This window comes from Ceratina calcarata, unplaced genomic scaffold (assembly GCF_001652005.2).
Source record: "Ceratina calcarata isolate Rehan_Ccalc_2016 unplaced genomic scaffold, ASM165200v1 scaffold92.2, whole genome shotgun sequence".
NCBI classification, from domain to species: Eukaryota; Metazoa; Arthropoda; class Insecta; order Hymenoptera; family Apidae; genus Ceratina; species Ceratina calcarata.
The window spans coordinates 87,179-112,624 of NW_017180576.1; the positions used below are offsets into that span (position 1 = coordinate 87,179).

The following is a 25,446-nucleotide window of genomic DNA, read 5'->3' on the forward strand; positions in this document are numbered from 1 at the left end:
AATAAAATCCTATCGTATAAACAAGCCGGATCAGAAATCTCAGCTACGTAACTGCATCCAGAAAGCGGCTCTATTTCGTGAACGGGGAGATGTAACAATCGGATTTTCGCCACGAATTTCTCGATCGAAGCGTTACGCAAAGCGAAAGTCGTTTCTTTCCAGACTCCTCGTCGCGTCGTCGTCCCGTTACCCTTACGTAAATTACCGTATTAGAATTCGAGGCAGATTCGAGTTGTTTCAATTAACATCACACACGCTTCGTCTCGCGTAAAAATGTGGGGCCTAGCGGTAAGCAAAATTGACGCGTGGATCAAAGAAAGAGGAACGTCGAACGCGGTCTGCTCTCGTCAAGAGAGATTTGTGCACGGAGAGTGCAACGAACGTGGGCCATAAACCGCTTTCACATCGGGAGATACTTTTCGAAAGACGCTGTCGTTTTTATTCGAAATTATCTACGTGAGATCGATGATTATCAGTCGAACGCGGAAGTTAGCAACTTTCGGGTTTCGAGATCTGGAATTAGCGAGTTTCGAAGTAAGACTAAGTAAATTAACACTAGAAAGTATTCCTCGATGTGTGTTTAAGTTTCTGTTATTTTCTCCGTAATTGTTTTTCAAACAATGCTCCGAATCCAGCGTAGAGACTTTTGTTCGATAAAATACGAGAGCCACTCGTTAATCATCGTGTCAGTCATTGTATGAAAGATCGTATCGAATATTACGTGAAATATTTCATTAATTTTTATTAACGAGCGGTCGTGCACGGCGCAAATGAGTCAAGGGTGACGAGCGATCAGCGGTTAATAAATGGAATACCGAGAAACGAGGATTTCTAACGGTTCCTAAAACCGACTACTTAACGCGCGTTTCGTTTCTTCGATTTTGCCTCGGACGTTAGATAACAGGGCAGGACGCGATGGATATTTCGCGTGATTATCGAGGGCCGGGTCAATAACGGGCCAACGGAGGTATTAAAAGGCCTGGCCGCGGATGCGAACGGGCGGGATCCGAGCAAAAACGTTTGCTGCGGATGTTCTACTTGTTTCTGGTAATTGTATCGGACCGGCACAATTCCGTTATGCAACATCTCGGGGAGGATGCGAATCGTCGTCGGCGATGTTTTTCCATTCTCACCGATATACCGTATAACCGTGCGTGAAAAAAACCACGAGGACTGTTAGAACTTAAGCGAAAACCGGTAGTCGCGAGCACGCATACATGAATTACCGTGTCCGACTCTCATACACTACGTGTCACGATTTTTGTATTACAAAATATACACCGTGTCGATGTAAACGTTCACGTTGAACGATCCACCGTTCACCGATCTCACTAAAACTCTTTCAGACGAACGAGTATACTTCCTCGAATGAATGAAGACTCTGCCGAAGCCGAAGGATGCGTCGTAAAACATGCTCAAACGAGAACAAAGTTTCCTATGACCGTCCTCATCGACTCACCATATATAATAAAATAACAGGTAGCAACGAGAAGTGTACAAAAAGTGGAAACCAGCTACTTAATCGAGATTAAACTATATATCGATGCTGGCATTAGTTTAATGATGCTCGATTTTATAGTTACGATCCGCAGTATATTAGATACGTTCAGCATCCAACAGTTTACGCGATATCGTAATATTTGATAACATAATTCGCAGCTTCGATTCGATCACGTTTGCTCTCGCGAAACTAATTACCGTATCGTATGCACGAGGGACATTGCCCCTCGAAAGTCAGCTCGCCGATCCATCATCCGCATCTGGACTGGCTGGATTTCTAAAGTCAGCGACACCGATCGAGCGATTAGACCGGTGAAAACTGATACGGAAAAACGGTGATTATATTCGGCTGAGAATTTCCATCTTGACGGTCGCCGGTGCAGCTACGTGCCACGCGGGACTCGTTATGGCCTTTTCACACTGAGTTTTCCGCTTCCGTATTCCGTCCGGGTAAAAAGTACGAGGTATAAGGAATAGTGTGTAAAAGCTGGGTGACGCTCAGCGGGCCCGGTGTTTTGTGCGTAAGCGAGGGTGAAGAGTACGGGTCAGACCCCTGCTGGGGTCGAGAGCAGAAAACTCCGTGAGCGGAAGACTGATACAAATGCGCTACTGTATGGACGTATGTGGTTATCGGGAAAACTGTATTTAGCGAAACTAATTCATCCGTTACAACGCTACTCGAATCCATCAATCTTCCCGAGCTAACAGCTGCTAAACTTCACGACGTATATATATACTTGGAACTGCCGAGTTCCACGCTACTAATTTGTATTCCGCGCATCGTCGGCGCGTATGCGACACGATTCGATCATTATCATTATCATACGATGGTATTTCATCTTTTCACCTTCTCCCAGCGCATAACGAGTCTCGATTTATTTATAGAAAGCAAAAAATAATAATACTCGCATCGGTGCACCGTACGATGATTAACGAAATGAATAATCCTTTGAAGCATCCCTCGTACATCTTCTACGCTAATCGTCAATCTTATCTTTTGTGTTTGCGTAGGGGACAACGAAACAGCGGAGGCTGTATCTGACATCGCTAAAAAAATCGCTCGAAGACGAATGGAGAAAGCGTTACTTTCTACGCTAGACATTTGCAACCGTGGCAAAATTATTGTACCCGGATTGGCAAATCGCACAGTGTGTTTCATTGCAACTGAAATTAAACGAATTTCTACTCTCCTCTCTGACCACGTATCTGTAGGACAATTACAGTTTGTCCGAAGCTTCGTAACTTTATTATAAAATTACTCAGCTCGATTTAAAAAAAAATCATTATGAACGTATATGAGAATGACAGTCGTTTGCATGAAGCAATTTGCTACGGAACACCGTGTAGATACCTCTGGTCGTGCACTCTCAATGATAAATCGGTAGTTTCCTTGCTCTTTCGACATTAAGTTTTAGAAATTTTTCTATGAGCATTACGATAAATCGCGAGCGGTTTGGAAATTCGATTGTCGGCGTTGATTAGAGTCGGAGAATACACGATCGTCGGATAAAAGTTGAGATTTATAGCGCGATTGCGAAACGGACCGCGGTGGCGAGGGAAACGGCCTTGAAAGGCCACCACCGTCTTTATCCAGCCTCGAAAGATCACGCGCTTCGCGGATTGTAAAACTAGCTGACCGATGAACGCGTAGCTACGTAAAAGTTGATCCGCGAGCTATAGATCGCACATTGAAGGTGAGTCGACGTTGTGGGAAAGGTTAGCTGTTCGAATTTTCCACGAGGACGGGATGTACCATCACTTCGATCTGCCAGTAAGACGTGAAGTGAAACGAGAACAATTTCGACGCATTTTCATAGTGGAATAATGAAGACGAAATAAATGAAAAATCAATTGTCACTGCTCCTGCAACGTCGTTGGTACCTCGGACGACTTCGTGCGATCGTTTCACGCGTTCTCGAGGATAGAACATTTTCGAGAACTCATCGACCGATCATTATTCTTTTCACTTTTCAGCGAAAGTGTACACAGCCGTTAAAAATTACGCGATGAACTTTCACCACGTTTCAATTCATTCTGTCCGTCTACATATCGGCGTGAACGCGTTCGCAGAGACCGGGCGACCGCCCCGTCGGTCCATGAAATTAATGAGCAGTTTAAACAAGCGATCACCAGCCTGGAAAACCCATCGTTCCAACGACCCTCTAACGAGCGGAATTTTCTATTTACCGCGAACAGTCGCGGTCAGTTATCCGGTCGGTCGTACCGTCGTTTAAACATTTGAAACAATCGCGACGAATTTGTCATGCTCGGCTTACGGCCGCGTACCTATCGATTTTCCTCCGCTCCGTTTCAAAACGGTCACTCCCATTGACCGACGAGTTTAACGCCCGTGTCGACTCGCGATCGGCTATAAGTCTGACCCGCTGTCACGCTCGTTGACGATACCGTGTGCTAACAACGGAAAACTATGCTTTTTCAGATACACTTGACTCTGATATCGTCGACAATCTACTGCTTCGAATCTGTTCCTCGTATCATAAAAGCTGTAAAATTGTTTAAACGGCAATAGAACTCGTTCAGTTCCAGTAGAACGAGGTGGGTTCGATCTAAGTCGGACGAAATCGGTCAAACGTTGCGCGAATAGAACTTAGACTTCGCGCAACGTTTGACCGGTTCAGCCGTTGGCGAAATTCGAGAGAAACCTAAATTCCACGGTGAACGATCACATTCCACGAGTCTAGAGTTCAGGATTCGAGGTGAATCACCTCGGGAATCGAGCACGATCGTTTCCAAGGCCTGTAAGGCGGAATGAAATCCCGTCGGGGCGGACGGAAGCGGTTGAAACGAGCGGCGGAGCAGGAAATCGTGGCCGTCGATGGTAACGCGAGCCAAGGTCGTTCTACGTCCGAGAACCGCTTTTCGGTACGATCTCCAGCCTCGATGCTGAGGAAAGTACGCGCTCGCGGGCTCGTTCGCGGTATCATAAAATCAAGTTAACCACCGACGTGGTTCATTTACTTATACTTTACTTAAGGTTGCATAAACCCTTACGTGAAAACAACGACGAAACATTGACAAACTGTACAAAATTTTAGAAATTTTGCGACCCTATTAAAAAAGTTATCACATCTTCAATTCTCTTGTCCAATGACAGACCTCTGTAATTATCATTTCTTCTCGAAGTTCGTTACTTCAAATATTGGACACAGCTTTTTATTACGTATCTTAAACTTTTCGCACAGATCGTACGGCTCGTACAACCTTAAGGATGTATTGGCTATACAGTCAATCCCAAAAGTTTATGTACCTTACAAAAACACATTTCCTATAATTAAAAAGAAATCAGACGTCGGAAGAATAATGCTAATAATAAATAGCTACGTGCTAAATAGTATAGAAGGAAATATCCAATTAAGTATTGACGCTGGCGAAAATTTTGTTCTCTAAATACACGTATATGTCATCAGCATGCTTTAAATAAAAGTTCTTTTTCTTCTAACTTCGAAATTTAACGAGTTACGTATGATTATTTGGCATTTTATTGATGTTGACAAAATCCGACCATCCCAGCGTCGAAACAGCGAACTTTTGGAAAAAAATTTCGTTTTTTGCCCATAACTCCCAAACGGATGGACTTAGGGGGGAAATTTTAGGACCATTTTGTAGGGGACGACGAGATCTACAATTTCCATGTAAAAATATTTCGCTAGCACTAATATTTAACGAGTTATTGACGAAAAACGAAAAAACAGTTTTTTGCAAATTACTCGTAAACCATTGACGCTAGCGAAAAATTTTTATACAGAAGTTGTAGATCTCGTCGTCCTCTACAAAATGAGCATAAATACGCCCCCCTACGTCCATCCGTTCGGGAGTTATGGGCAAAAAACGAAAATTTCGCGAAATCTGAAGGGGTACCCCTTGGAAAAATCTCGGAAAAATCGAAAATTTTTTTTTGTTGTTTATTATTAGCAATGTTCTTCCGACGTACGATTTCTTTTTAAAAAAAGCGTTTCTAAAGTGCATAAACTTTTGGGATTGACTGTATAGCCAATACACCCTTAAATGTGTTCTTACTAACTGCGGTATTGGCGACTGTACGTCGATAGAGACTAACGTTGATAGAAATACGAGAATAATATTTTCATGGACACGTGCACAAATGGATTGTTCTTTTATTCAGATTCAATGATCGACTTATCGATTTCCGTATCGCTAGAACAATACCTGGTCTTAAAGTGTTGCGAGACGGAATATACTTATGAAAATTCCATTCGTATTACTTATGATTGAACGTGAATCGATCTTTATACCAGCTACCACTATTCATTTTGACATCACTAGAACAATAGTTGATTTCACAGTTACGAGTGTTATAAAGATCAGATCGTTTCTGTCGATCCAATTTTATAACAGTTGCTTAATATACGATCATCGGAGATTCGTTACCGGTTTTACAAGCTTCCGAGAAGAGCTTTATCATCGTTTCCGTTCCAGTAGAATAATCGGAGTTCATTCCGAAGAACTAATTAGTCTGAGACGAATGGCCTGCGAACGTGTTCTGTCCGTTTCGAATGAACGATCGTCGTTAAGCAGAAGTAAATCGCGTATAATAAGCTTCTGGGCCAGGGAAAACTGATATTCGAAGCGTGATGAATAACAACGTCGGCTTATAACGACACTTTGAATACCGACTAACGAGGTTACAACTGTTTCGGTTCACCTGTACTTGAACCGTGAGTGGACTTGTACGAGATATGACTTTGGATGTTCCACGTTTGACAAATGGCCTACGGAGTTTTGGACACTTCTATCGCTTCTGATAAAATACGATCAGACTCATAAATCTTCGAACGCATCGTGAAGCGTAATCGAATTTTATCTGAGATATTCTGATATTTCACGAGAGACCTGTTTTATACGTTCGCGACGCAAAAATAGAACGCAGCGTGTGTACGTGAATCGCGGGTCTTATCGAGCGCACATCGATTACACGATTTAAACAGCGACCGTAGCGTTGTGGTAACGCGTGGATGTACGAAACGAGCTGTTCGAATATAGGCGACGTCTGTTGTGGACGTAAAACGGTTAATAGAAAACAATCAATGACCAAACGGGCAGTGGTCCGTGTATCAATGCGATCAGATAAATAGACTGCAATGTTAAACGGATCCTCTTGAACATCAGATATAATTCAATGGAGGACCAGTTCTACGTGCTAGCATAAAATAATTAAATCGTCCAAAAGCCAGGCTCGTCGCATAACGAAAGATGCAAGGAGGAATGTTCACAAAAAGCGAGTTTTAGTCACGCTTAAAGCCACGTATTCCCATCGTTGAGCGATCAAACCTCTGTTAACGACGTTACAAGGCAAAGACGTCGAATTCGAGTCTAATTGCTAGATGGTAAGAGAGAAGAGGCCTCGCGTTTCGCAAGCCACCGACGCGACGTAGCGGAATCGGTATCGAACAGGGTCTAACCAGAGGCCTGAGTATCAAGCGTTTCGTAACGACGAAAGGTCACTATGCTGATGCACCATGGAACGACTGCCACTCGTTCTGCTACACATCCTTTCCCACAGCCTTTCTCTTTCACCACGATCCTTCGTCTACTTTCTCGACTAGCTCGTCGCTGTTCACGAAAATTTTCAACCTCCACATAAATTAATCTTCAGCCATGAACAAACTGTCGTTGCATACTTCCAAACATAGGAATTTATAAAAGTTACTGCGATTCGTTTGTTTCCTCATAGCTAATTATTCAGGACCTCGTTGCAATTTGAAGATTGCAAAATCTTCACACACGACACACGAAACATTTTTAAGTATATAGACGTGTGTTAATTTCTATTATGGAATAGCATGTAAAATCGTCGATGAACGATGCAGTAAGAACTATACGTGTTTAACGAAAGAACTGTTGTTTCGTTCGAGAGCGATTTAGATCAGCTGGCCGAGCTGGAAGATTACCCTAAAACGGAGTAACAAGGTTGCGCAACGTAACAGGATAATTGCGGCGAATAACGCGGTCCCGTTATATAATTCTGCATCCTTCGCGAACCCCGGTAACGACAGAAAGTTGGATGCGCGCGATCATCTGTTGATTTATCTCGTTACAATTGCCGGAAATTGATGATTGCCGTTTAATCGTAGAAGCCTCGGCGTTGCCGCGCGCCGATTTCGAGATATTAAATGTCGAACGAAGTGAACGAGTTACACCGCGTTAACCATTCCTGGTTCTAAGAAGAGTGGAGATGCGCTACGATTCGAATCCGAGCCTCACGAACGAAACATTCGTTTGTCACGCAGAGGCTGGTCTCGGCTTGGGCATGTGAAGAAGCACGTATGATGTCTAGGACACGTCCTCTTCAATCGAATCACGTGCGAACGCGTCGAAGGCAGCTGGCCAAACGGATTTCTCATAGATAAACGCAAACCGGTGATCTCTGAACGAGCACTTACGCAACTCGCCTATATAACACCTGAAAAAGGTGCGCGAACGAAATTCTTGCGCGACTCTTCCACTTTCGCAAACACGATTCTCGCACGTTTATGGCGTCGCGAAGATATGAACGGTCGGACGAATGCCTCTAAATCGAATGCTAATCGATCCTCCATATAAAATGACACGCTTCTCGAGAATAGCTTGAGAAAGTATGCCGAAAACCTTAATTGGCGATGATAACGATTGCGCGAGCATATTTAAAGGTAATTAGAGTCGAACGTTCGCAGGTCTGGATCGCCGATGAGTCATTTAATTGAATTGAAAGAATGGAAATACAAGATGGGAGGTGATTAAACGGTGAACGAGGTGATTTGTCTTTCTATCGCCTTGCCACGAAGAATAATTCGCCTTCCTTTTATGGGATAATATCCTTTTAGAAGGAATTAATTTTTTTTTAATGATAGTATCGTATCACCGTGGCATGTCATGTGTCACACCATAAGTCTCAGAACACATCTGAATAATTGCTGCTCATAAAAAGATCCGACTAACATTTCAAACTATTATCCATCGAAGGCTATTTCAATTCGATGATTCAATTAAATCATTAAAAAAAGCATGTAATCGTAACCATACGATAGATGGGTCCTGCATGTTTTCCAATGCATCGTAAAAGCTCACGAACGGAAGTGTACACGTAAGCACATGCAACGGTGATGTGGAATAATGATACAGGACGGTGATAGGATAAAGGATACGATACGAGTAAATATGATTTCCTCGCTACAGTTCGAGTCGAGAGCGACGAGAAAGGAATTCTAGGAGCAGAATGTCGCGTCGCTTTCGCGCGTACGAAAGGTCTTTCGGAGAAAGCAAAGAGGAGCGAATCGGTTTTAACTTTTAACACTTCCTATTCCCTATATTTATCTTCGGGTTCATGCTTTTACACTTTGCTCCACGTACTCGATTCCCTGTTCGGTCGCTAACAGGTTAACGAGATAGTGGAACAGAAAGATAACAACGCTTTCGTTTTCTATTGTCTTCACCGATTGCCGATTACCAAAGAAACATTCATGTTCGACGAACTTCAATTGAAGCGTGCGATACAGAAATGATTATGAACATGTATGTTTCACGAGATTTAATTTGTGATTTAATTTAGACACTAGATCTATCAAGAGGGGCCGGTAGTTTTAGCGTTAATAAATCCTGGAACTATGCAAATTAGAGGTGCTCGAATCATTTTTTGACGGACAAACATGAGAGAGAAAAGTGCTTAAAGCGATGACTAATAGACGTATTCTATCTGTGACATAATACGTTTTACGATATCAGCTCGATTCTCTTTAAAACGTTAAAAGAAACACAATGGCAATTTTCTTAGCCACTGTACAGACGATCCCTATGTTGGAAAGATGAAAGAGAAGCCTCACTTTCAATTAACAACGTAACACTATACACCGTTACGTCACGCGTGTGCACGCGACGATATCGTTCTATGGATCTTTATTATCCCCCCAGTCGCGAGAAAGACACGAGTCGTTCGACACGCTCAGCTGTCGCTGGTCGATGAAAATTTTGATACGTGCGACCGAACCGTGGGGGAAAACGTTTTACCCGTGACGCGTGTAACATAATAGCGCTCTAAACGATACTTTTCCACTTTCTAGGCCGCGTTCAATTAAGAATTACCGTGACTCCCGAGGATACGACGAACCGTAGACACGTGAACGTCTCTTGGGTAGACGCTGGGCCAATGCCCCATCGAAATTGCGAATATTAACGCGTATCAATAAACTTCATTAGAACTACATACGTCATCTCCGATTTATGTACATTTGTTCCTATACAAAATGAGATATCGAACGTCAAAGACGAACAACGTGAATGGAAGGAGATTCGTTTCGAGGGAATCGATTCGCGTCGGGATCATCGATGAAAGTAGCGGAAGTCAATCGAGGATGCGAATTTTTTATAAGTCTTCGCGGTAGGAAACGCGGAACGCGTTCTCCGATCGAGCGAAGATCTCTTGGCCGCATCCCCGTGAAAGCGTAAAATCGGCTAGTAAAATGTCATCGAGCGAGTCGATTCGATTCGTGTCACGGTCTATCCTCGATCGATACGCGAACCGAAGATCGACGTTGGAACGAAGTGCAGGAGATTTACATGCAGGACGTTACATTTCAATTAAACAGTTCAAATAATAGTTAATCTGCGTCGCGTTCGGAAAGCACTTGGCAGTTCGTTAACGATACGGCATTCATTTGGCGAGGGTGCCAGATAATTTCGATTATAATTAAGACGTTTCTGTCTTATGCAGGCGAACTGCGTCAAACGTTGCCGAGATGGCTCACGCCGGAGGAACGTCACCAATATCCATAAGTTAAAGGACATCCGTCTTGGCGTTACACACATGGAATAATTTACAAGGATCCGCGATAACCGAAAGGAGGAGTCGCCGGTGGGCAACGTGCGCGTGGTAATAATGAACGAGGGAACAAGGTGACGGTGGCGTTTCCTTTCGATCCGATGATAAGACCCGGCGAAGGTTGCGTTTCATTTGTTAGTAAAATAGTCTCTACGTATGCTTACAATGGTATCTCCGAGATTGATCAGAAGCGTGTGCTTTAATTCAATAATTACAGCAGAAATCGTATGATTACTTGTTAAAAAATCTGAGGCCTTCGTATTTTGTAACTGCGTTAACCTTGGATCGAAAAGACATAACGAGGAAACACTTGGTCGACGTTCTTTATTTCTTATTAATATCGCAAGATGCGACGATAGCTTGAAGAACGATAAAGCACGATTGGATTGCAGTGGGACGTAAGAAAAGTATACATTAAAATCCGTGATATGAGCGAATCTGATGTAAACACGAATTCCAGTGTACACTTCGGAAAAACTTGGTTCCTGAACGTCGTATAAATTCAAGGAGAGGATTATACCGTATTTCACGACTCCACTGATCGATAGAAACATGCATTCGAGCAGTGAAACACGTTTAATGCATTTCACAAGGTTCTTTTGTTCCGATCATGCGCATCCTTTAATTTAAATTCATGACTGGCGTCTTTATAAAATTTCTAACATCCGCGCGTCGATACCTTTTATCGCGTTTGACACCTATTAACGAAGCCTTCCTTTCGAAGACAAAGAGGCACTCGTTTATTTGATTATACGAATATTTTTCCGATTCTCGATGCCAGTTATTATCACCCACGTGCATGACGAGATCGATTCAAAGAGACTATTCTCGTCGAGAAATATATAAGCAACTTTAAAACGAAAGGCAGACTAGAATCTCGCTCTATTCCGAAGCGAGTCGTTGGAACTATACGAAAAGACGAACTGCGATTCTAAATTAGTTATGTCGATCGATTTGCTCACAGAACGACAGTCACGACGATCTAAGGAATGATCGACGGTGGAAAGGAATTTCGTTCTTCACGTTGAAATAATCGACGCATACCAAGGGACGATCTGTCAATTAAGTTCACATCGGAATTTCCTAATTATTACTTCTAGGGGACGAGTTGAGAAACATCTACAAGGATCGGTCGTTCGCGAAATTAAAGTCTCGTCGAGATGAAAACTCGAGCTCCGAGTTAATTCGAGCTGCCGTACCGCAATTTTCATTATCGTTGCTAGCTCGTTGTTTCGCGATTTTGCAACAGATCTGCGGCCGCGCGACATCGTACGAATCGAAACGTTCGAAATGCGCAGATACCGGATTTAAAAGATACGACGAACACGACGAATTGTACTTTCAAAATTAAGACGATTATCACTACAATACGGACGTTCTAATTCCTATTTTCACTTTAGAACTTTTCCATTTACTTACATATTATGTACGCATTCGTTAAATCATTTAAAATACCCATGAATACGTAAAGGTTAACAACATAATTATTACCGTTTCGTTAATGAATTTTTGACTCACCGCATCGCTGTCTTGAAACTCCTCTGTCAAGTTCACTGGTCAACGAAGTCCAGAGACCATTTACTTCCTCTCGATTTTCTTCCTGGCGAAAGTGGCCACCGTTCCTCGTTCACTTACACCCTATATGTTTGTACAGAACGAACCAGTATACCATTATATCTGATCTACGCGTACGAAGCCATATTCCTATACATTTCTAATTCACTTACCTTGAATTTTCTTCCGGTGATTAATAATTAACGAACGTGTCTGCCCGGGCAAACAAATAATGTGTTTTGAATACTTTACACTGCACGTACACTGATAAACGACAATGGAAAAGAAGGATGCACCAAGGGCAAAGAAATACGACGCATACGATATACAGCTCGCATATCGTAAAATATTTGTACTTATATCGTAAATCGTTACCTTCCGTTACCTTTAAATGCGCGTGAAATTCATGGAACGTGAAATTACCCGACTGGAAGCTGATTAAATCCGTCGCCAAACGTTCGTCGATAAAGGATTCACTGAACAAGACGCCATCTTAGTTAACGACTGTCGATTTGAAACTCGCGAGATCTTCTAGAACGAGCGTAGGTGGCGCCAACATGGCGAGCACGCCTGAAGCTCGCCGAGAGGTAGCAGGGGTGGGGACGCTTTCCATTGCGAAGGAAATGAGAAGGCGATAAGTGGAAAACGCTTACACGAATTACTACACATCTCGAATCGCGAATACAAATTTCCACGTCCTTCCGCGATTAAACATTCGAATATATTTGACAGAAAAATTACTTCAAAGATCGTCGCGTTCTACTCGAGATTTTATGCAACGTTGACAAATGTACCGTACGTGACAGCGTATAACGATCCGCCGAGGTTAATTGACATTTCACGTTTCCTTTTATAACGTAATTATTAAACTATCCGGAAAAATGCCAGCGCCCAACTCTATCAGCGTAGCTGTAATATGCTCTAGCAATATGAATCGAAGCATGGAAGCCCATGCTTTCTTGAGGTAATCGACAATAACGACTGTTAATTAGATTGTAAATCAATGTATGCTCTCTAACTGAGACGTATTCTTGCTTATTTTTTCAGTAAAAAGGGGTTTAATGTTAAGTCATTTGGCACCGGTGACAAAGTAAAACTTCCTGGGAACGCTCCGGACCGTCCAAACATATACGACTTCGGGACTTCATACGATGAAATCTATAATGATCTCTTATCGAAAGATAAACAATAGTATACTTCTTATCATATAAATCATTTAATTATTATCTTTTCTTCGTTTAATGACAGCTAAAGTTCCTTAACTGCATTTTCAGTTATACGCAAAACGGTTTGCTGCACATGTTAGACAGGAATCGGAGAATAAAGCCTAGGCCAGAGAGATTTCAATTGTCCAAGGAGAAATTCGATATTTTAATTACATGCGAGGAGCGTGTGTACGATCAAGTTATAGAATGCATGGAATCCAGAACTCCAGAGGATAATCAGCCTGTACATTTGATCAACATTGATATTCTGGATAATCACGAAGAAGCTACAGTTGGATCGTTTCTCATTTGCGAACTTGTCACTGTGGTAATTTCGATGTTTCTTTAAATTTATGATCGTATACCACACTTTAAGCATCAGTTTTTCAAACAATATATTTGTTTTTCCAGCTGGCTAACAGTGAGGACTTAGATAACGATATAGACGAACTCCTTCACGAGTTTGAATCAAAATTCGCAAGAACGATCTTGCACACAGTGCTCTTCTATTGAGATGCAAAGTTCCGTATTAAGGATCTGGTGTTCATCAACGACTTAACTTATAAATGCCGACTAAATAATTGACCACAAATATACCGCCACATTCTCTGCGTCAGATTATGTGGAACGAATTCTGAAGATCGACTAATAAGAATTCGGTCCGTGCTTCCTGTTTATCGACTTACTGCTTTCCACGTAAGAATCGTTTGAAAAGTATTGTGTTTATATTATACTCGTATCAAGATGTACTGGACCAAGTCCGCTGGCGTTCATCTAATGATTCAGTATAAACAGAAGTAGAGAAATATAAAAGGAATAATGAAATATATTATAAATTACGAAATATCTTAATTTTATAATGTATACGCATATAAATACAACAGTGAACTATTCTTATATGTATATGTGTTTACAGTACTAGAATCGATACAATCTGATGCGCTTATACTCTTAGAGATTTGTATATTACAAAATATAATCCGCTGTTGTATAGCGAGAAGGCCTTCAATTCACCCGATAACGCGGCAATAACAGGAATCAATGTTCATCAAGATGAGCGTACAATCTCCTCGTTTTCTCCCGTTTCTTTTTGTTGGTATGTTTGTTAATCTTTTTCCACGGTTTCGCCTCGATCAGCAGACTCTGCGTAGAACCAATCGCTGATCTTGTACCGCTGGAACAAAGGAAGCCAATAAAAAATCAAGTTTGTGTACATCCTCCCACACATATTATTATATTACATGAGAGATCATTGTCAATAATTATACAAAAGTCGAATAATAAATGTACAATAATGTTACATACTGGAAATTTGTTCTGAACAAGCCCTGCATTTTTCCAACCACTCCTCTCACGTGTACGTCCGACGTGTTATTTTGAAAAAACACTTTGTCCACGTCCTCGGTCGTAGTTTTACTACCTTTACTCGCGCGCACCGTCCTGGCCGGCAAATGCTTATTCACGAAAATCGTTCGTTTTCTTGGTGGAAACGTGTGAAATTTCTCTTGTTCAATTGTCGGTGGCGCGACGCAGTACAACAGTTTACCGTTCACGTAATCTTTCAGAAGATACCGCGCCGAACGTGGATTGTCCGGTTGTCCGTTTTGCGTCATGAAACCTCTATTATCTGTCGGAAGAAGAAATTGCGTTACGAACTGATATATGTCGAAATTATCATTCTTAAGAACGTACATCCATAAGAGTTCAAAATTTCTTCTGCTGTCGGAGGACGATCGGGTTCTTCTCCTTCTGGCGGTGGCGGTATCATAATTCCATAAAGATCTTCTATAACGTGCCTTGGTATTAAAGAACCGAGTAACGTAATAGGAGGCACGTGATCCCTCATTTGATCGATTGGTAATATACCGTTCAAAATCATCTCTGCTTTGGTACTAACGAAACTGGGCATCACCAGCCCGGGGCAATCGCAGAGGAGCAGATCCTTATCAAGAAAAAGGGTTTGGAAATGTTTTGTTTTGCCCGGCGTTGCCGACACCGATACCTTCTTGTCCATTAATAGAGCATTTATTGTCGAACTTTTTCCTACATTTGGGTAGCCTACTAAACCGATTGTCGTCACTTCTTTCGTGTACGTCTCACCCTTGTAAACTCTTTTGAAGAACGATACCAACTGGTCTCTAGTTAGTAACTCAGACGAATTTTCTATCTTCGTATCGTCTATTACTTTTTCAACTGTCTCCTCTGCTGAAGGCTTTAATTCTTCTAAACTAGGTTCCTTGCTCTTCGAATTATTTTCTTCATTTTCAACAATTGTGTAACTACCATCGTCGGCACTTTCATATTCGCTGTCCGTGGCAAATTCTGAATTATACGACGATAAATCGCTGTCATCAGTTCTGTCCTCCTCATCGTCTGTTTCGCAAGATTGTTCATCACCGGAGTTCTCTTCTTCCATGATATCTCTTAATTTTTGTTTCTCAGCTGCCAACGTGGCAGAGAATAATGCTATTCTCAAATTAATGTCTGTAAAGTATCTTGCCCAGGCTTGTCGCTGTTCTTCCGTCAAGAAGTCTGCCTTATTAATCAATATCATGTTCATCTTTCTGGGATTTATCTCTTTGACATATGCCTCCAAATCTTCGCAGCGAAAGAGGAGCGGATTCCTGGCATCTACGATTTGTACAATGACATCGCTGCGTTCTACCACTCTCCACAATTGCCTCCAAAATTCCAGATTCTTTTCATACGGAGTCAGCATCAATCCTTCCACTTCCTGGAGTACGGCAAGAGAACGTCTCCATTGTAAAAATTCTTCTTTTTCTCTGCTTTGCAATTCGTTCGCAGTGGTGGAATTGTCCCATTTCGGCCTCCTTGGTATTTTCAATAACGCTCTGTTCTTTTCCTGCGACTCCAAAACCTTCGTCCTCTCATCCTTCGAGAGCAATCCAATACCACTTTTCGGATTGACAAATTTAATGTTCAACTTCTCGGCCTGAAACTCGGTTCCAGCTAACTCGGCGGTGGAGAGGAATTCTTGAAACGAATCCTCTTCCGTGACGGATTGAAGATTAAGACGACCCCAGTCATAGCCATCGTTTAAATCGGAGGTATGGAGCTAATCGAAGTGTTGAGAAAGTTATTCTGTGCCAGCTGATTTCTCGCACGTGTTACAGGAATCCACAGGTTAAGATTAAAGGTATTACTTTACCATAGACGACTCGGCGTTTCTTTTATTCCTCGATGACCCGAAACGATCTCTGATCAAAGCTTTTCCTAAATTACTTCCTCCTGCTTTTCCTTTCTTACCCATTTTTGACAGATCTTACACTTTTAAATACAACACGATACGAACAGATGTAGACAATAATATAGGAATTGATAGGAATTAGGAATAGAAATACAGGAAGCAACAGGATTGGTCCGATTGATACATGTGTATGTAAATGCATACATACTTATGCTATACGTACAAGGGAAACGTCAGGAAAAAGATAACAATTATCGCGTCCATTCAATGAATTAATTACACGTTAGTAACACAAAATATTATAGAATATATTGGATTAATTCAGTGATCCATTTTGAGCAAGGAACAGTCGTATCGTGTATCCTGAGGATACAATAGCTGGTCATTGTTTCATAAATAACAGAAAGGAGTACAGAATAATTCCATTAGTGCAGCAACAATAAACGAGAGATTAAAGATGTAAAAAATTAGCGTTATCATCGTGTCAATCGTGACCAGTTGTTATGACAACAAAACGTGCGAAATAGGAAGTGGAAAATAAAATTTAATGTTTCAATTTCATCGTTCCCTAAGTTTAGGCGGACTTAGAGAGACTGTCAGCTGTTCAATACATGGAAATGGACTGCAGTATATGAACAAGAAGAAGCGCGTAACGTAGTATTCTGCCACTGCCGCGAGTATATAGTCACTTGTAGGAATCGTTCGACGACGTCAGGGGTTCGACATCTGTTCACGGATCTTGTATAAGCGTGCGCGTGCGTGTATTTGTATTAACGTACGTGCAAGAAAAACCGAGAGGGACAACAGGCGAAGAGGGGCAATAAAAATAAAGAGAGAAAAGGATATAAAAAGAAATTAAGAACGAAGTGGATACAGTGTCGATTGCGTTGCCTGCTGGTCCGATTTATGCAAAATCTCGTGCATAACGTGGATGTATTGACGCAAGGATTAAAATACAGTATATCAGGACTAATGAACCTCGCAAATCAGACTACTGATCCTCAAAGTCGTGTTTTCTTTGTTAACTTCAATCAGGATTGCACGTAAGTGTCGCACTCTCGACTGGCCAAACTCTGAGGACGTCGTCCTTTGTTCCCTAACCTTCCTCGCTTCTATACGAGCCATAATGATTTATCTCTTCACGCTTTAAAAAGGAAACGAAATACGTTCGCACCTGATAATACAGACCTATCTTTGTTTCCGATCAATCGGACGTAACAACATCCCTACGCGTTTTACGCACTCGCACGAAGCGTATATATTTGCATTCATTGTAATGTTTCCGTTCCTTACGTTCTTCATCTCCTCTTACCTTTTAATTGCGTATTACTGATATACCGATGATTCAAATAGATTACGTCGTGTCCCGTAAGAGTCTTTATACATACTGACTCCTCGTATTTCTTTGGCTGTTCTATTGTTTCAATTAAACTCGTCGTTAACGTTCCAAGTTGATTTAAAATAAAGAATAGTCGTGTATTTCTATAATTTGCACAACAATGTACGTATCTAACAGATAACTTATTGAAACTTCGCGTCTTGTTTTTCACGAAGGGCTTTTAAAAGTTTTTAAACGTATGTTGAAACTGCTGTGTGTCATTAATAAGGATCGCTTAATCTGTAATTCGTTTCAGATCTTTGGCCGTAGGATCGAAGGCAGGTTGTAAAATCTTTTCTTTGTATTCTGTTGATAATCTTGAGAAGATATACGAAAATGGTAATTAACATTTGATCGTTCAGATTCTCGTTAAATCGGAGACTTAATTTTCTTCGATATGATCATGCCTGTTATACAGACAGTTGTTTCAATTATTATATGAACTGCAGATACTGAGGATGTTTATATCGTTGAGCGATTATTCAGCAGTAGTCTTGTGGCAGTGGTCAGTCTAAGATCACCTCGTAAACTGAAAGTATGTCACTTCAGGAAAGGCACAGAAATTTGCAACTACAGTTATTCCAATACTATTTTGGCTGTTAAACTGAACAGAGCAGTGAGTTTCCTTTATCCATTGATCGTGTTTATACGTAAATACTCTTAACAATATAAATTTGCAGAGATTAGTAGTATGCCTCGAAGAATCATTATACATTCATAATATAAGAGACATGAGGGTGTTGCACACAATCCGTGACACACCACCCAATCTAGCAGGCCTGTGTACACTATCGATATTTAGTGAAAATTGCTATCTAGCTTATCCAGGCTCAAATACAATCGGTGAAGTTCAAATATTTGATGCAATTAATCTCGTGAGTATTATAAGGTCCAGCAACGGAGGCAGGGATCGTGAACTTAAATGGTCGTTATTATTTTCAGCAAGCTAAAACAATGATTCCTGCACACGATAGCCCATTGGCAGCACTTGCATTTAATCCTAACGGTACCAAAGTAGCCACCGCTTCCGAGAAGGGTACAGTAATTAGAGTCTTTCAAGTAAGTCTCATCGTTGGCTCTCTTCCTAAATTCGAACGCGTCTCTGAAAGTCCTTTGTATCTCCAAAGGTTCACGATGGTACAAAACTATTTGAGTTCCGGCGTGGAGTTAAGCGGTGCGTGTCCATAAGCAGCCTTGCTTTCAGTATGAACTCGATGTTCCTTTGCTGCTCGAGTAACACAGAAACGGTACATATTTTCAAGCTGGAGGAGCCAAAAGAAGCGTACGTAATCTATTTCCCGTTGTTCAAACGAGCTATGTAAACTGCCGTATTTACATCGCGTTTTGCTATCGTTCAGATTAAAACAGACAACGGAGGAATCTCAAACTTGGATGGGATATTTGACAAAGGCCGTATCTGCCTCAGCTAACTATTTGCCTTCTCAAGTAACCGATGTTTTCAATCAGGGACGTGCCTTCGCCAGCGTCCATTTGCCATTTCAAGGATTAAAAAATGTTTGTGCCATCACAGTGTAAGTTCACTCGAGAACACAAATATCATCTACACAAACGTATTTTTTTTGTATGGAATACTTTTTATATTTATATGCCAAATGCATGTTCGCAGCATACACAAAGTACTTAGGTTGTTGGTGGCTAGTGCCGAGGGTTACTTGTATATTTACAATTTGGATTCAACTGAAGGTGGTGACTGTACATTGGTTAAACAACACAGGTTCGTATCTTTTAACAATTAATCGTGCCTTAAAACGTGCCTTAATCGTGCCTTAATAGTGGTTTCGTATATTCTGATAGCTAACGAATTCGGTGTATGAATTAAATTTATAGATTAGACGGCAAACAGGACGAAGTGGACTGTGCTAGTGTCTCCACTGCTGGATCAGGTTCTGGAGAGAACTCTTCAGGAACCACTGCGCGTATAGTACAAAATACAGGTATGGCATTATCAAAAACGTTCTAGTATAATTAAAAGTTAATATAAGTTTTTTTACAATCGACCGAGTTGACGATAAGAGATATTTATCATTCATACGGATCTGACACATTAACATGCCTACACATCGATATTCGTTTTTACTTTAATTTACTTAATTCTATTTACGTACCGATAGAATTATTATTTAAAAATCACGTAACGCTTAAAGAAAATTTTTACTGATCCGTTAAAACATTTACAGATTAAGTTTGGCATTGTCTCCTCTGTTTTTAAGATAAATCAACATACGTTGTAAATGCCGCACGTGCAGCATTTACGTACACAAACAATATATATATATATATATACACATACAACTTGTCCATCATCTTTTGTTAATGCACACGTGCATTTATTTGTGTATAAAACGTGATTTTTTATATGTTACTATACATTATTATAATTAATAATATAAGATTAATGAAACTGTATATCTGCAAGAGTAAATGGATTATTCTTGGCAACGTGAACTTTTGCAACACTATAGCGTCTTTCTGTTATAAAACAAATTAGGATACACTTGTTGCACGCAATTTCCAAAATTTAACTACACACGAATTAAACACGACGTGTAATGCATCACGATTAAACTGACATACATATATTTTTGTACATGTAGACAGAAATATAAATGAATATTGTGTATTACGATAAATGTCCTTTATATTAAGAATCGTGAAGATTCTACTTTTCTTTAATGTACTCTTTTGTTTCCATGTTAAAATTTACGAATAATAGAGTGACTCACAACCAACATTACAATTAGCAATTTCTTATAATACTAAACAATTCGTAGAAACACATAAAATCTTTACTATTGCCGGACAGTCCTAAAGATACTTCTATTTTAGTAAATTGAATTTGTATATTGAAACTGTAAGATATATGTACATCTACTACAGAAGTATAACGTTGTTTAAACAGCATAACTAAATCAGTAACAAAATTACGTAACGATATATAAAGCATCTAACTAATAATTATATAACTAAGTATATAGTTTTAATCGTTAGACAGAGTGTCCCAATAAGCGAGGAGGAAAATAAATTTAAAATACAGAATTGGCTCTTTTCGTTTATGAAAAAATCCGCTTTGGACATTCTCTACCCATTAAGAAGTGCTCAAACGAATTTCGAAACAGATGACACTTTATTACTGTCATACGTAATGTCGGTTCTTTATCAATGCGATGAGCTGTCATTTATTTCTACAGCGAAACGAATAATATACGTCATTTTAATGGCTCAGTTTATTATTGCAGAAACTGTTGCAATTACTTGCACTAGTGGAACTTTTTCTGTCCTCGCTTGTACTGCCAATGCTGGGATACTCTGTATTCTAACGAGACATTCTGTGTTCAAAGACTCAGTTTTACAGTCGATTTCAATTTGAAAAAGCCTATAATCGGAATTAAGCTTTAGTAGAGACAATCATTGAATATCTTTTCATTTTTTTTTTTAATAAAGATGATGCTCCTGGTTTATTTAAGAATCTCACACACGTATTAAGGATGTGCAGATGCTCGAATCGAGATGTAAGATGTGTAGATTTTATACAATTATATAGCTTATTAATTTACATAGTCGATCAAACCCGATTTAGTTTACGGAATCAAGTGGTTTTCACGTCTTTCTTAAGTCAACGTATTTACTCCATGTAAAACTGAGTTATTCAGTTTACAAATGAATTACATTTATTTGAATTACTGTTCACTCTCTATGGGAATTAAACTAATATAGAGAAATTTTGTTATTAGTTTAGTTATGCGTTCTTACTGTACGAAACTTATTAGTTGGTTTTGGGACATTGTTTCAAATCATTTTTAATTACCAATCTATCGAACAGACTGGATTCGAAAGTCGAAAACAATATTCCGAGTTCTCGTATTCTTATTCTATCCAATTTTGTCGAAGATCGAAGTAGGATTTTAGACTTAGAAACGGATGAATAACGAAAAACTTGTCTAATCCTTTTGCGCTATTTGCCATTTTTTTTTTTATTTATTTATATTTTCTATTTCCTTGCTTCTAACCCCCCTCGACTGAATAGGCAGCTTCTCCAGGGGCTAAAGGGGGGCCCCAAAAATTGACCTTACTTCATGTAATTTTTTTCTTTTTATTATCTCCACCGAAGCCTACATAAATAGCTACGCGGGTGTGTTGCGCGGCCGCTCGCCAGACTCCATGTCAGGTACTGGTATATCCTCTATTCTGTCCCTCGCTTTTTTTTCTCACTCATTCTCTGCATTACATTCTATTTTAAATATATTGGTCGACCGTACTTGTTTCACCGCAATTCTCGCTTTATTATAAAGATTTATTTTTTTTTTATTCGTGCAGTAAGGAAAAGAATGACAGAGTAATATTTGATAACAATTATGGTTTGGGTACTAAAGTTTTTAATATAAGGGATGACCCAGGATAATTATGAATTGTTTTTCTCCGAGACTATTTCTAACAGCGGCATCGAAGTTTCTCTTATTAAATAGGACGCTCCATCGTTTAAAGTGTTGGAGAGATGATAGTCCCATTCGATTAAAAAGGAATATTGTCGAAATCTACAAATGATCACGGAAAAAATAGCTTGCACCACTTAGGGAGATTAAATGATTAATTCATCATCGTAAGTTTGGGACGATACTAAAGAGTAATTGACTAAAAATTAATGTTCATTGAATTAAATGCAATGGAAAATCTGCACATCCTATGTTCAACTGTTACAATTTAACTTCTGTCTATATTTTCAATAACAATATCATTGTTTAACATTATGCGTTTAAAAATTAGTTAATCACGAGTAGAGAACGATAAGACGAATAAGGAAATTCCATTTATAATTCTTGAACTAATAACTTGAAAATGTTTAATTTGAAAGACTGATCCCTTTTGTCTTGCAAGTGTCATTAAATTTAACTAAGCACTTACCTACACGCGTATATGCACATTATCAAAGTAATGTTAACGTGTATTTTTTTTTTTTAATTATTAACAACGCATTAACAAACGTTTTCACTGCATCATGAATGATGGATGAAAACAATCGCAACACTTTTCCATTATACACATTCCATATTATATTCATATTCAGTATACGTGTACAGTAAATAATGTCTTCGAGTCCTACTGATATGAGAAGGGTGTCATGTATCATACCTGTACTCCTTAGTCTCGGAAAAGTAATCAGAGTTTAGTAGAATATTTGAGAGATATCTGTAAACTAAGCGAGAACGCCTGAGACAACATTGAAATAGAGAAGCGAATTATAAGTCTACTCCGAAGCGGAAGTAAAAGAAACAACTTTGTTGAAATAACGATATGCATAGTAGAAACAGCTTAAAAATTATGGTTGAACCACGAGTAATGTTGGAATCGTGCTAAGGAGGACAGGCGTAGAATTTCAGTCTCACGATCATCCTCATCGTAACTGAAAACGATTCATAAATGGATTTATAGAGTCAGAGAAGTATCACGAGATGATTGCAGCGACTGAGAGTCCGCCAGGATTTTCGGGTTCGTTCCGGTTGAAAGACGACACCGAATTCCCTCCGGTCACGCAGAGGACGGATTGAGTGCAGAGCGCGCGCACAAGGCATATCAAAATATTTCCGACAAAGTTGATTGTGAGAATCGTATACTGACAGTAATTGAAAATTGAAGAAATGAAAGACGACAGGTACAGGTCGAAAATCCATAACGAGTCGCAGGAATCGAAGGAGCAAATTCTTTTTTAACGAAATCGTCGCGATGGGAGGAGACTCGTATAAGTTACATAAAATATTGTATACCTTAGATGTTCACGTCATATCCGAAGATAACGAACTTGGAATAATTGTTACATTACTTTTGGTTACACGGATCAGTATTTTACATTAGAACCCTTTTATTATTGTCAGAGAGCATGCTGTTGAATTCTCTTACAATTAGAGGAAGCCGTAGCAATTCAACGAAGATTACACGGTTTCCGCTGCCGTGCGTAAAAGAAATAAAAATATTCGAGGTACTCGGTCGAGCCGAGGTATGCTTGGGAAGATTTAGCAAGATTGTTTAATGAAAATTTACGTGGAAGACAGTACGTAGTAGGTCTTACGTATTTTTACTGTTATTTAGTTTGGAACAGTGATCATACGATGGAACGCTGCATATGTTAGACGCGTCGTTAAAAAAAAAATTCTTTTATACATGATATTTCCCGAGTTGAAAAAAAAATAAATATTGTGTGCTAATCTTTTTATTCGATTACTGTAATTGTATTAATTGTAATTATACGTATATTGTCATCTTCTGTGTTCAGTGACTAATAAAACATTCTTATTCTCTTAAGAAACGATGTAAAGAAAACGAAGGTTTGCAAGGATTATAAATTGATATTTTGAGAAAAGTGTAATACAGGTTTTTAAAGGACTTTTTTTAAAAATGAAATATTCTGAAATATTTGTGATAACGTATACTTCATGTTTTCTCTATATATATGAAACAGTTCATATATTATGCATATATATATAAAAATATATATATAGTGTAAACGTGAAAGTAGATTTATATAATTATGTAAAATAAAATGAACTTTATGCTACTCTATTCTCGATTCAGTTTAAAATCACTTGATTCTATTACTGTTGACAAAAATTAACAAGACTATAGTGATTAAATCTGATTTAAAATCAAGAAAAAAAGAAAAAAAAATTATCCGAGTTATCATAATTATTAGTATAACGATAGAATTGTTAAATGTAGCATGTGTTAAGTTTCCGTCTTATACGAAACATGACATTTATCTGTTCTCCACTTGATCAGACCCTACTCAATAATTTTTCTATATTCATATATATATATTATATATATAGAGAGAGAGAGAGTATCAAACGTAACTTGAAAATTTATTATACTCCTGTATGTACAGTAAGAGATAATAGCATTTGTGCAAGTCGATCAGAAATTCCAAATCGTTTTTTCTATACTCTGTCACATACTTTTCGTTATGTCCTCTAACACATATACTTTGCTTGCTCTCTTTATGTATTCTATTCTCTATTTTTTAACATTAAACGAACGGAGGAAGATCGATATATTCATCGAAATGTTTGTAATTAAAAAAATCTTTGTACATTGCAAACTTTGTGTTGTCTGTAACCTTGTTTGTATCCCCCCTTGACTTTCTAATTTATACTTACCCGACGAAACGAATCTTTCATAATTTTCGATTTTTATACATTCGTGCCTCTCGCGATGCCACTTACTTTCTGTCCTCTTCTTGGGATCTTCTCACTTCCGGTGTAACAGAATATTTTCTCTCAGTCGTATGATCTTTGTTTAAGGATACGGACAACACGTATCGACGAAAACGATATGATAGAAACGAATGAATTAAATAATTTACGTGATGCAACTGTTAAAAAATACGGAGACATTGCGCAGTACCACGTCTTTCGGTGCTTTTCTACGAACTTAACGTCTTGTTTAGTAAATAATTTTAATTTTATAAAGATAAATAATAAATATTAAAGAACTGTACATATGCATATACATCGTGAATCATTAATGTGTAGCGTATTGGTGTATAGTTGAAAAATTTAAATTACTTACAGTTTAAAACAAGACGCTGTGTTTCGCGAGTCGTACGAAAGTTTGTAATAAGTGCTGTATAAATACGTAAAAGATAATTTTAGCTAATGGCAATCGAACATTTCGACATTGATCAATGTAATCGAATCATTTTAGAATGTAACTCCGAAAATGATTATTAAATGATACTAAGAAAACGCTACTTGGAAAA

The 25,446-nt window shown here is 39.3% G+C and overlaps 4 protein-coding genes across 8 annotated transcripts in view; 2 read left to right on the forward strand and 2 right to left on the reverse strand.

Moving 5' to 3' along the window:
* Positions 1-12,360, reverse strand: part of LOC108631615 (uncharacterized) — a 34,946-nt gene extending 22,586 nt beyond the window's left edge. Inside the window, exons 1-2 of the mRNA XM_018035665.2 lie at positions 12,061-12,360; positions 11,852-11,971 (exon numbers count right to left, since the gene is read on the reverse strand). The gene's annotated coding sequence lies outside the window, so the exon portion shown is untranslated. The remainder of the gene's footprint in view (positions 1-11,851; positions 11,972-12,060) is intronic.
* Positions 12,361-12,478: 118 nt separating this feature from the next.
* On the forward strand, positions 12,479-14,392 carry Ssu72 (Ssu72 CTD phosphatase). 2 transcript variants are annotated; one of them, XR_003389979.1, is made up of 5 exons: positions 12,479-12,851; positions 12,935-13,078; positions 13,162-13,420; positions 13,504-13,788; positions 14,009-14,392. XR_003389979.1 is itself a non-coding variant. In XM_018035620.2 (4 exons), exons 1-4 carry the CDS (start codon positions 12,769-12,771, stop codon positions 13,603-13,605), a joined length of 588 nt encoding a protein of 195 aa, XP_017891109.1. In that variant the 5' UTR covers positions 12,479-12,768; the 3' UTR covers positions 13,606-14,089. The 2 variants fall into 2 exon arrangements, 1 of the variants encoding a protein (XP_017891109.1); XM_018035620.2 differs by having other exon boundaries at positions 13,504-14,089.
* On the reverse strand, positions 13,982-16,657 carry Ns3 (nucleostemin 3). The gene is made up of 4 exons (XM_018035616.2): positions 16,262-16,657; positions 14,785-16,168; positions 14,398-14,719; positions 13,982-14,266 (listed from the first exon to the last, which is right to left on the reverse strand). The coding sequence occupies exons 1-4, from the start codon at positions 16,361-16,363 to the stop codon at positions 14,131-14,133; spliced, it is 1,944 nt and encodes a 647-aa protein (XP_017891105.1). The 5' UTR covers positions 16,364-16,657; the 3' UTR covers positions 13,982-14,130.
* A 276-nt stretch (positions 16,658-16,933) lies between these two features.
* Atg18a (Autophagy-related 18a) lies at positions 16,934-25,437 on the forward strand. Of its 4 annotated transcripts, XM_018035618.2 has the most exons (11): positions 16,934-17,343; positions 17,935-18,017; positions 18,128-18,294; positions 18,359-18,553; positions 18,621-18,737; positions 18,806-18,960; positions 19,037-19,210; positions 19,306-19,413; positions 19,527-19,633; positions 21,808-21,864; positions 23,127-25,437. In XM_018035618.2, the coding sequence occupies exons 1-11, from the start codon at positions 17,207-17,209 to the stop codon at positions 23,240-23,242; spliced, it is 1,416 nt and encodes a 471-aa protein (XP_017891107.1). In that variant the 5' UTR covers positions 16,934-17,206; the 3' UTR covers positions 23,243-25,437. The 4 variants fall into 4 exon arrangements, with proteins under 4 accessions (XP_017891107.1, XP_017891108.1, XP_017891106.1 ...); XM_018035619.2 differs by lacking the exon at positions 21,808-21,864; XM_018035617.2 differs by having other exon boundaries at positions 21,808-23,219.
* The last annotated feature ends 9 nt before the right edge of the window (positions 25,438-25,446 follow it).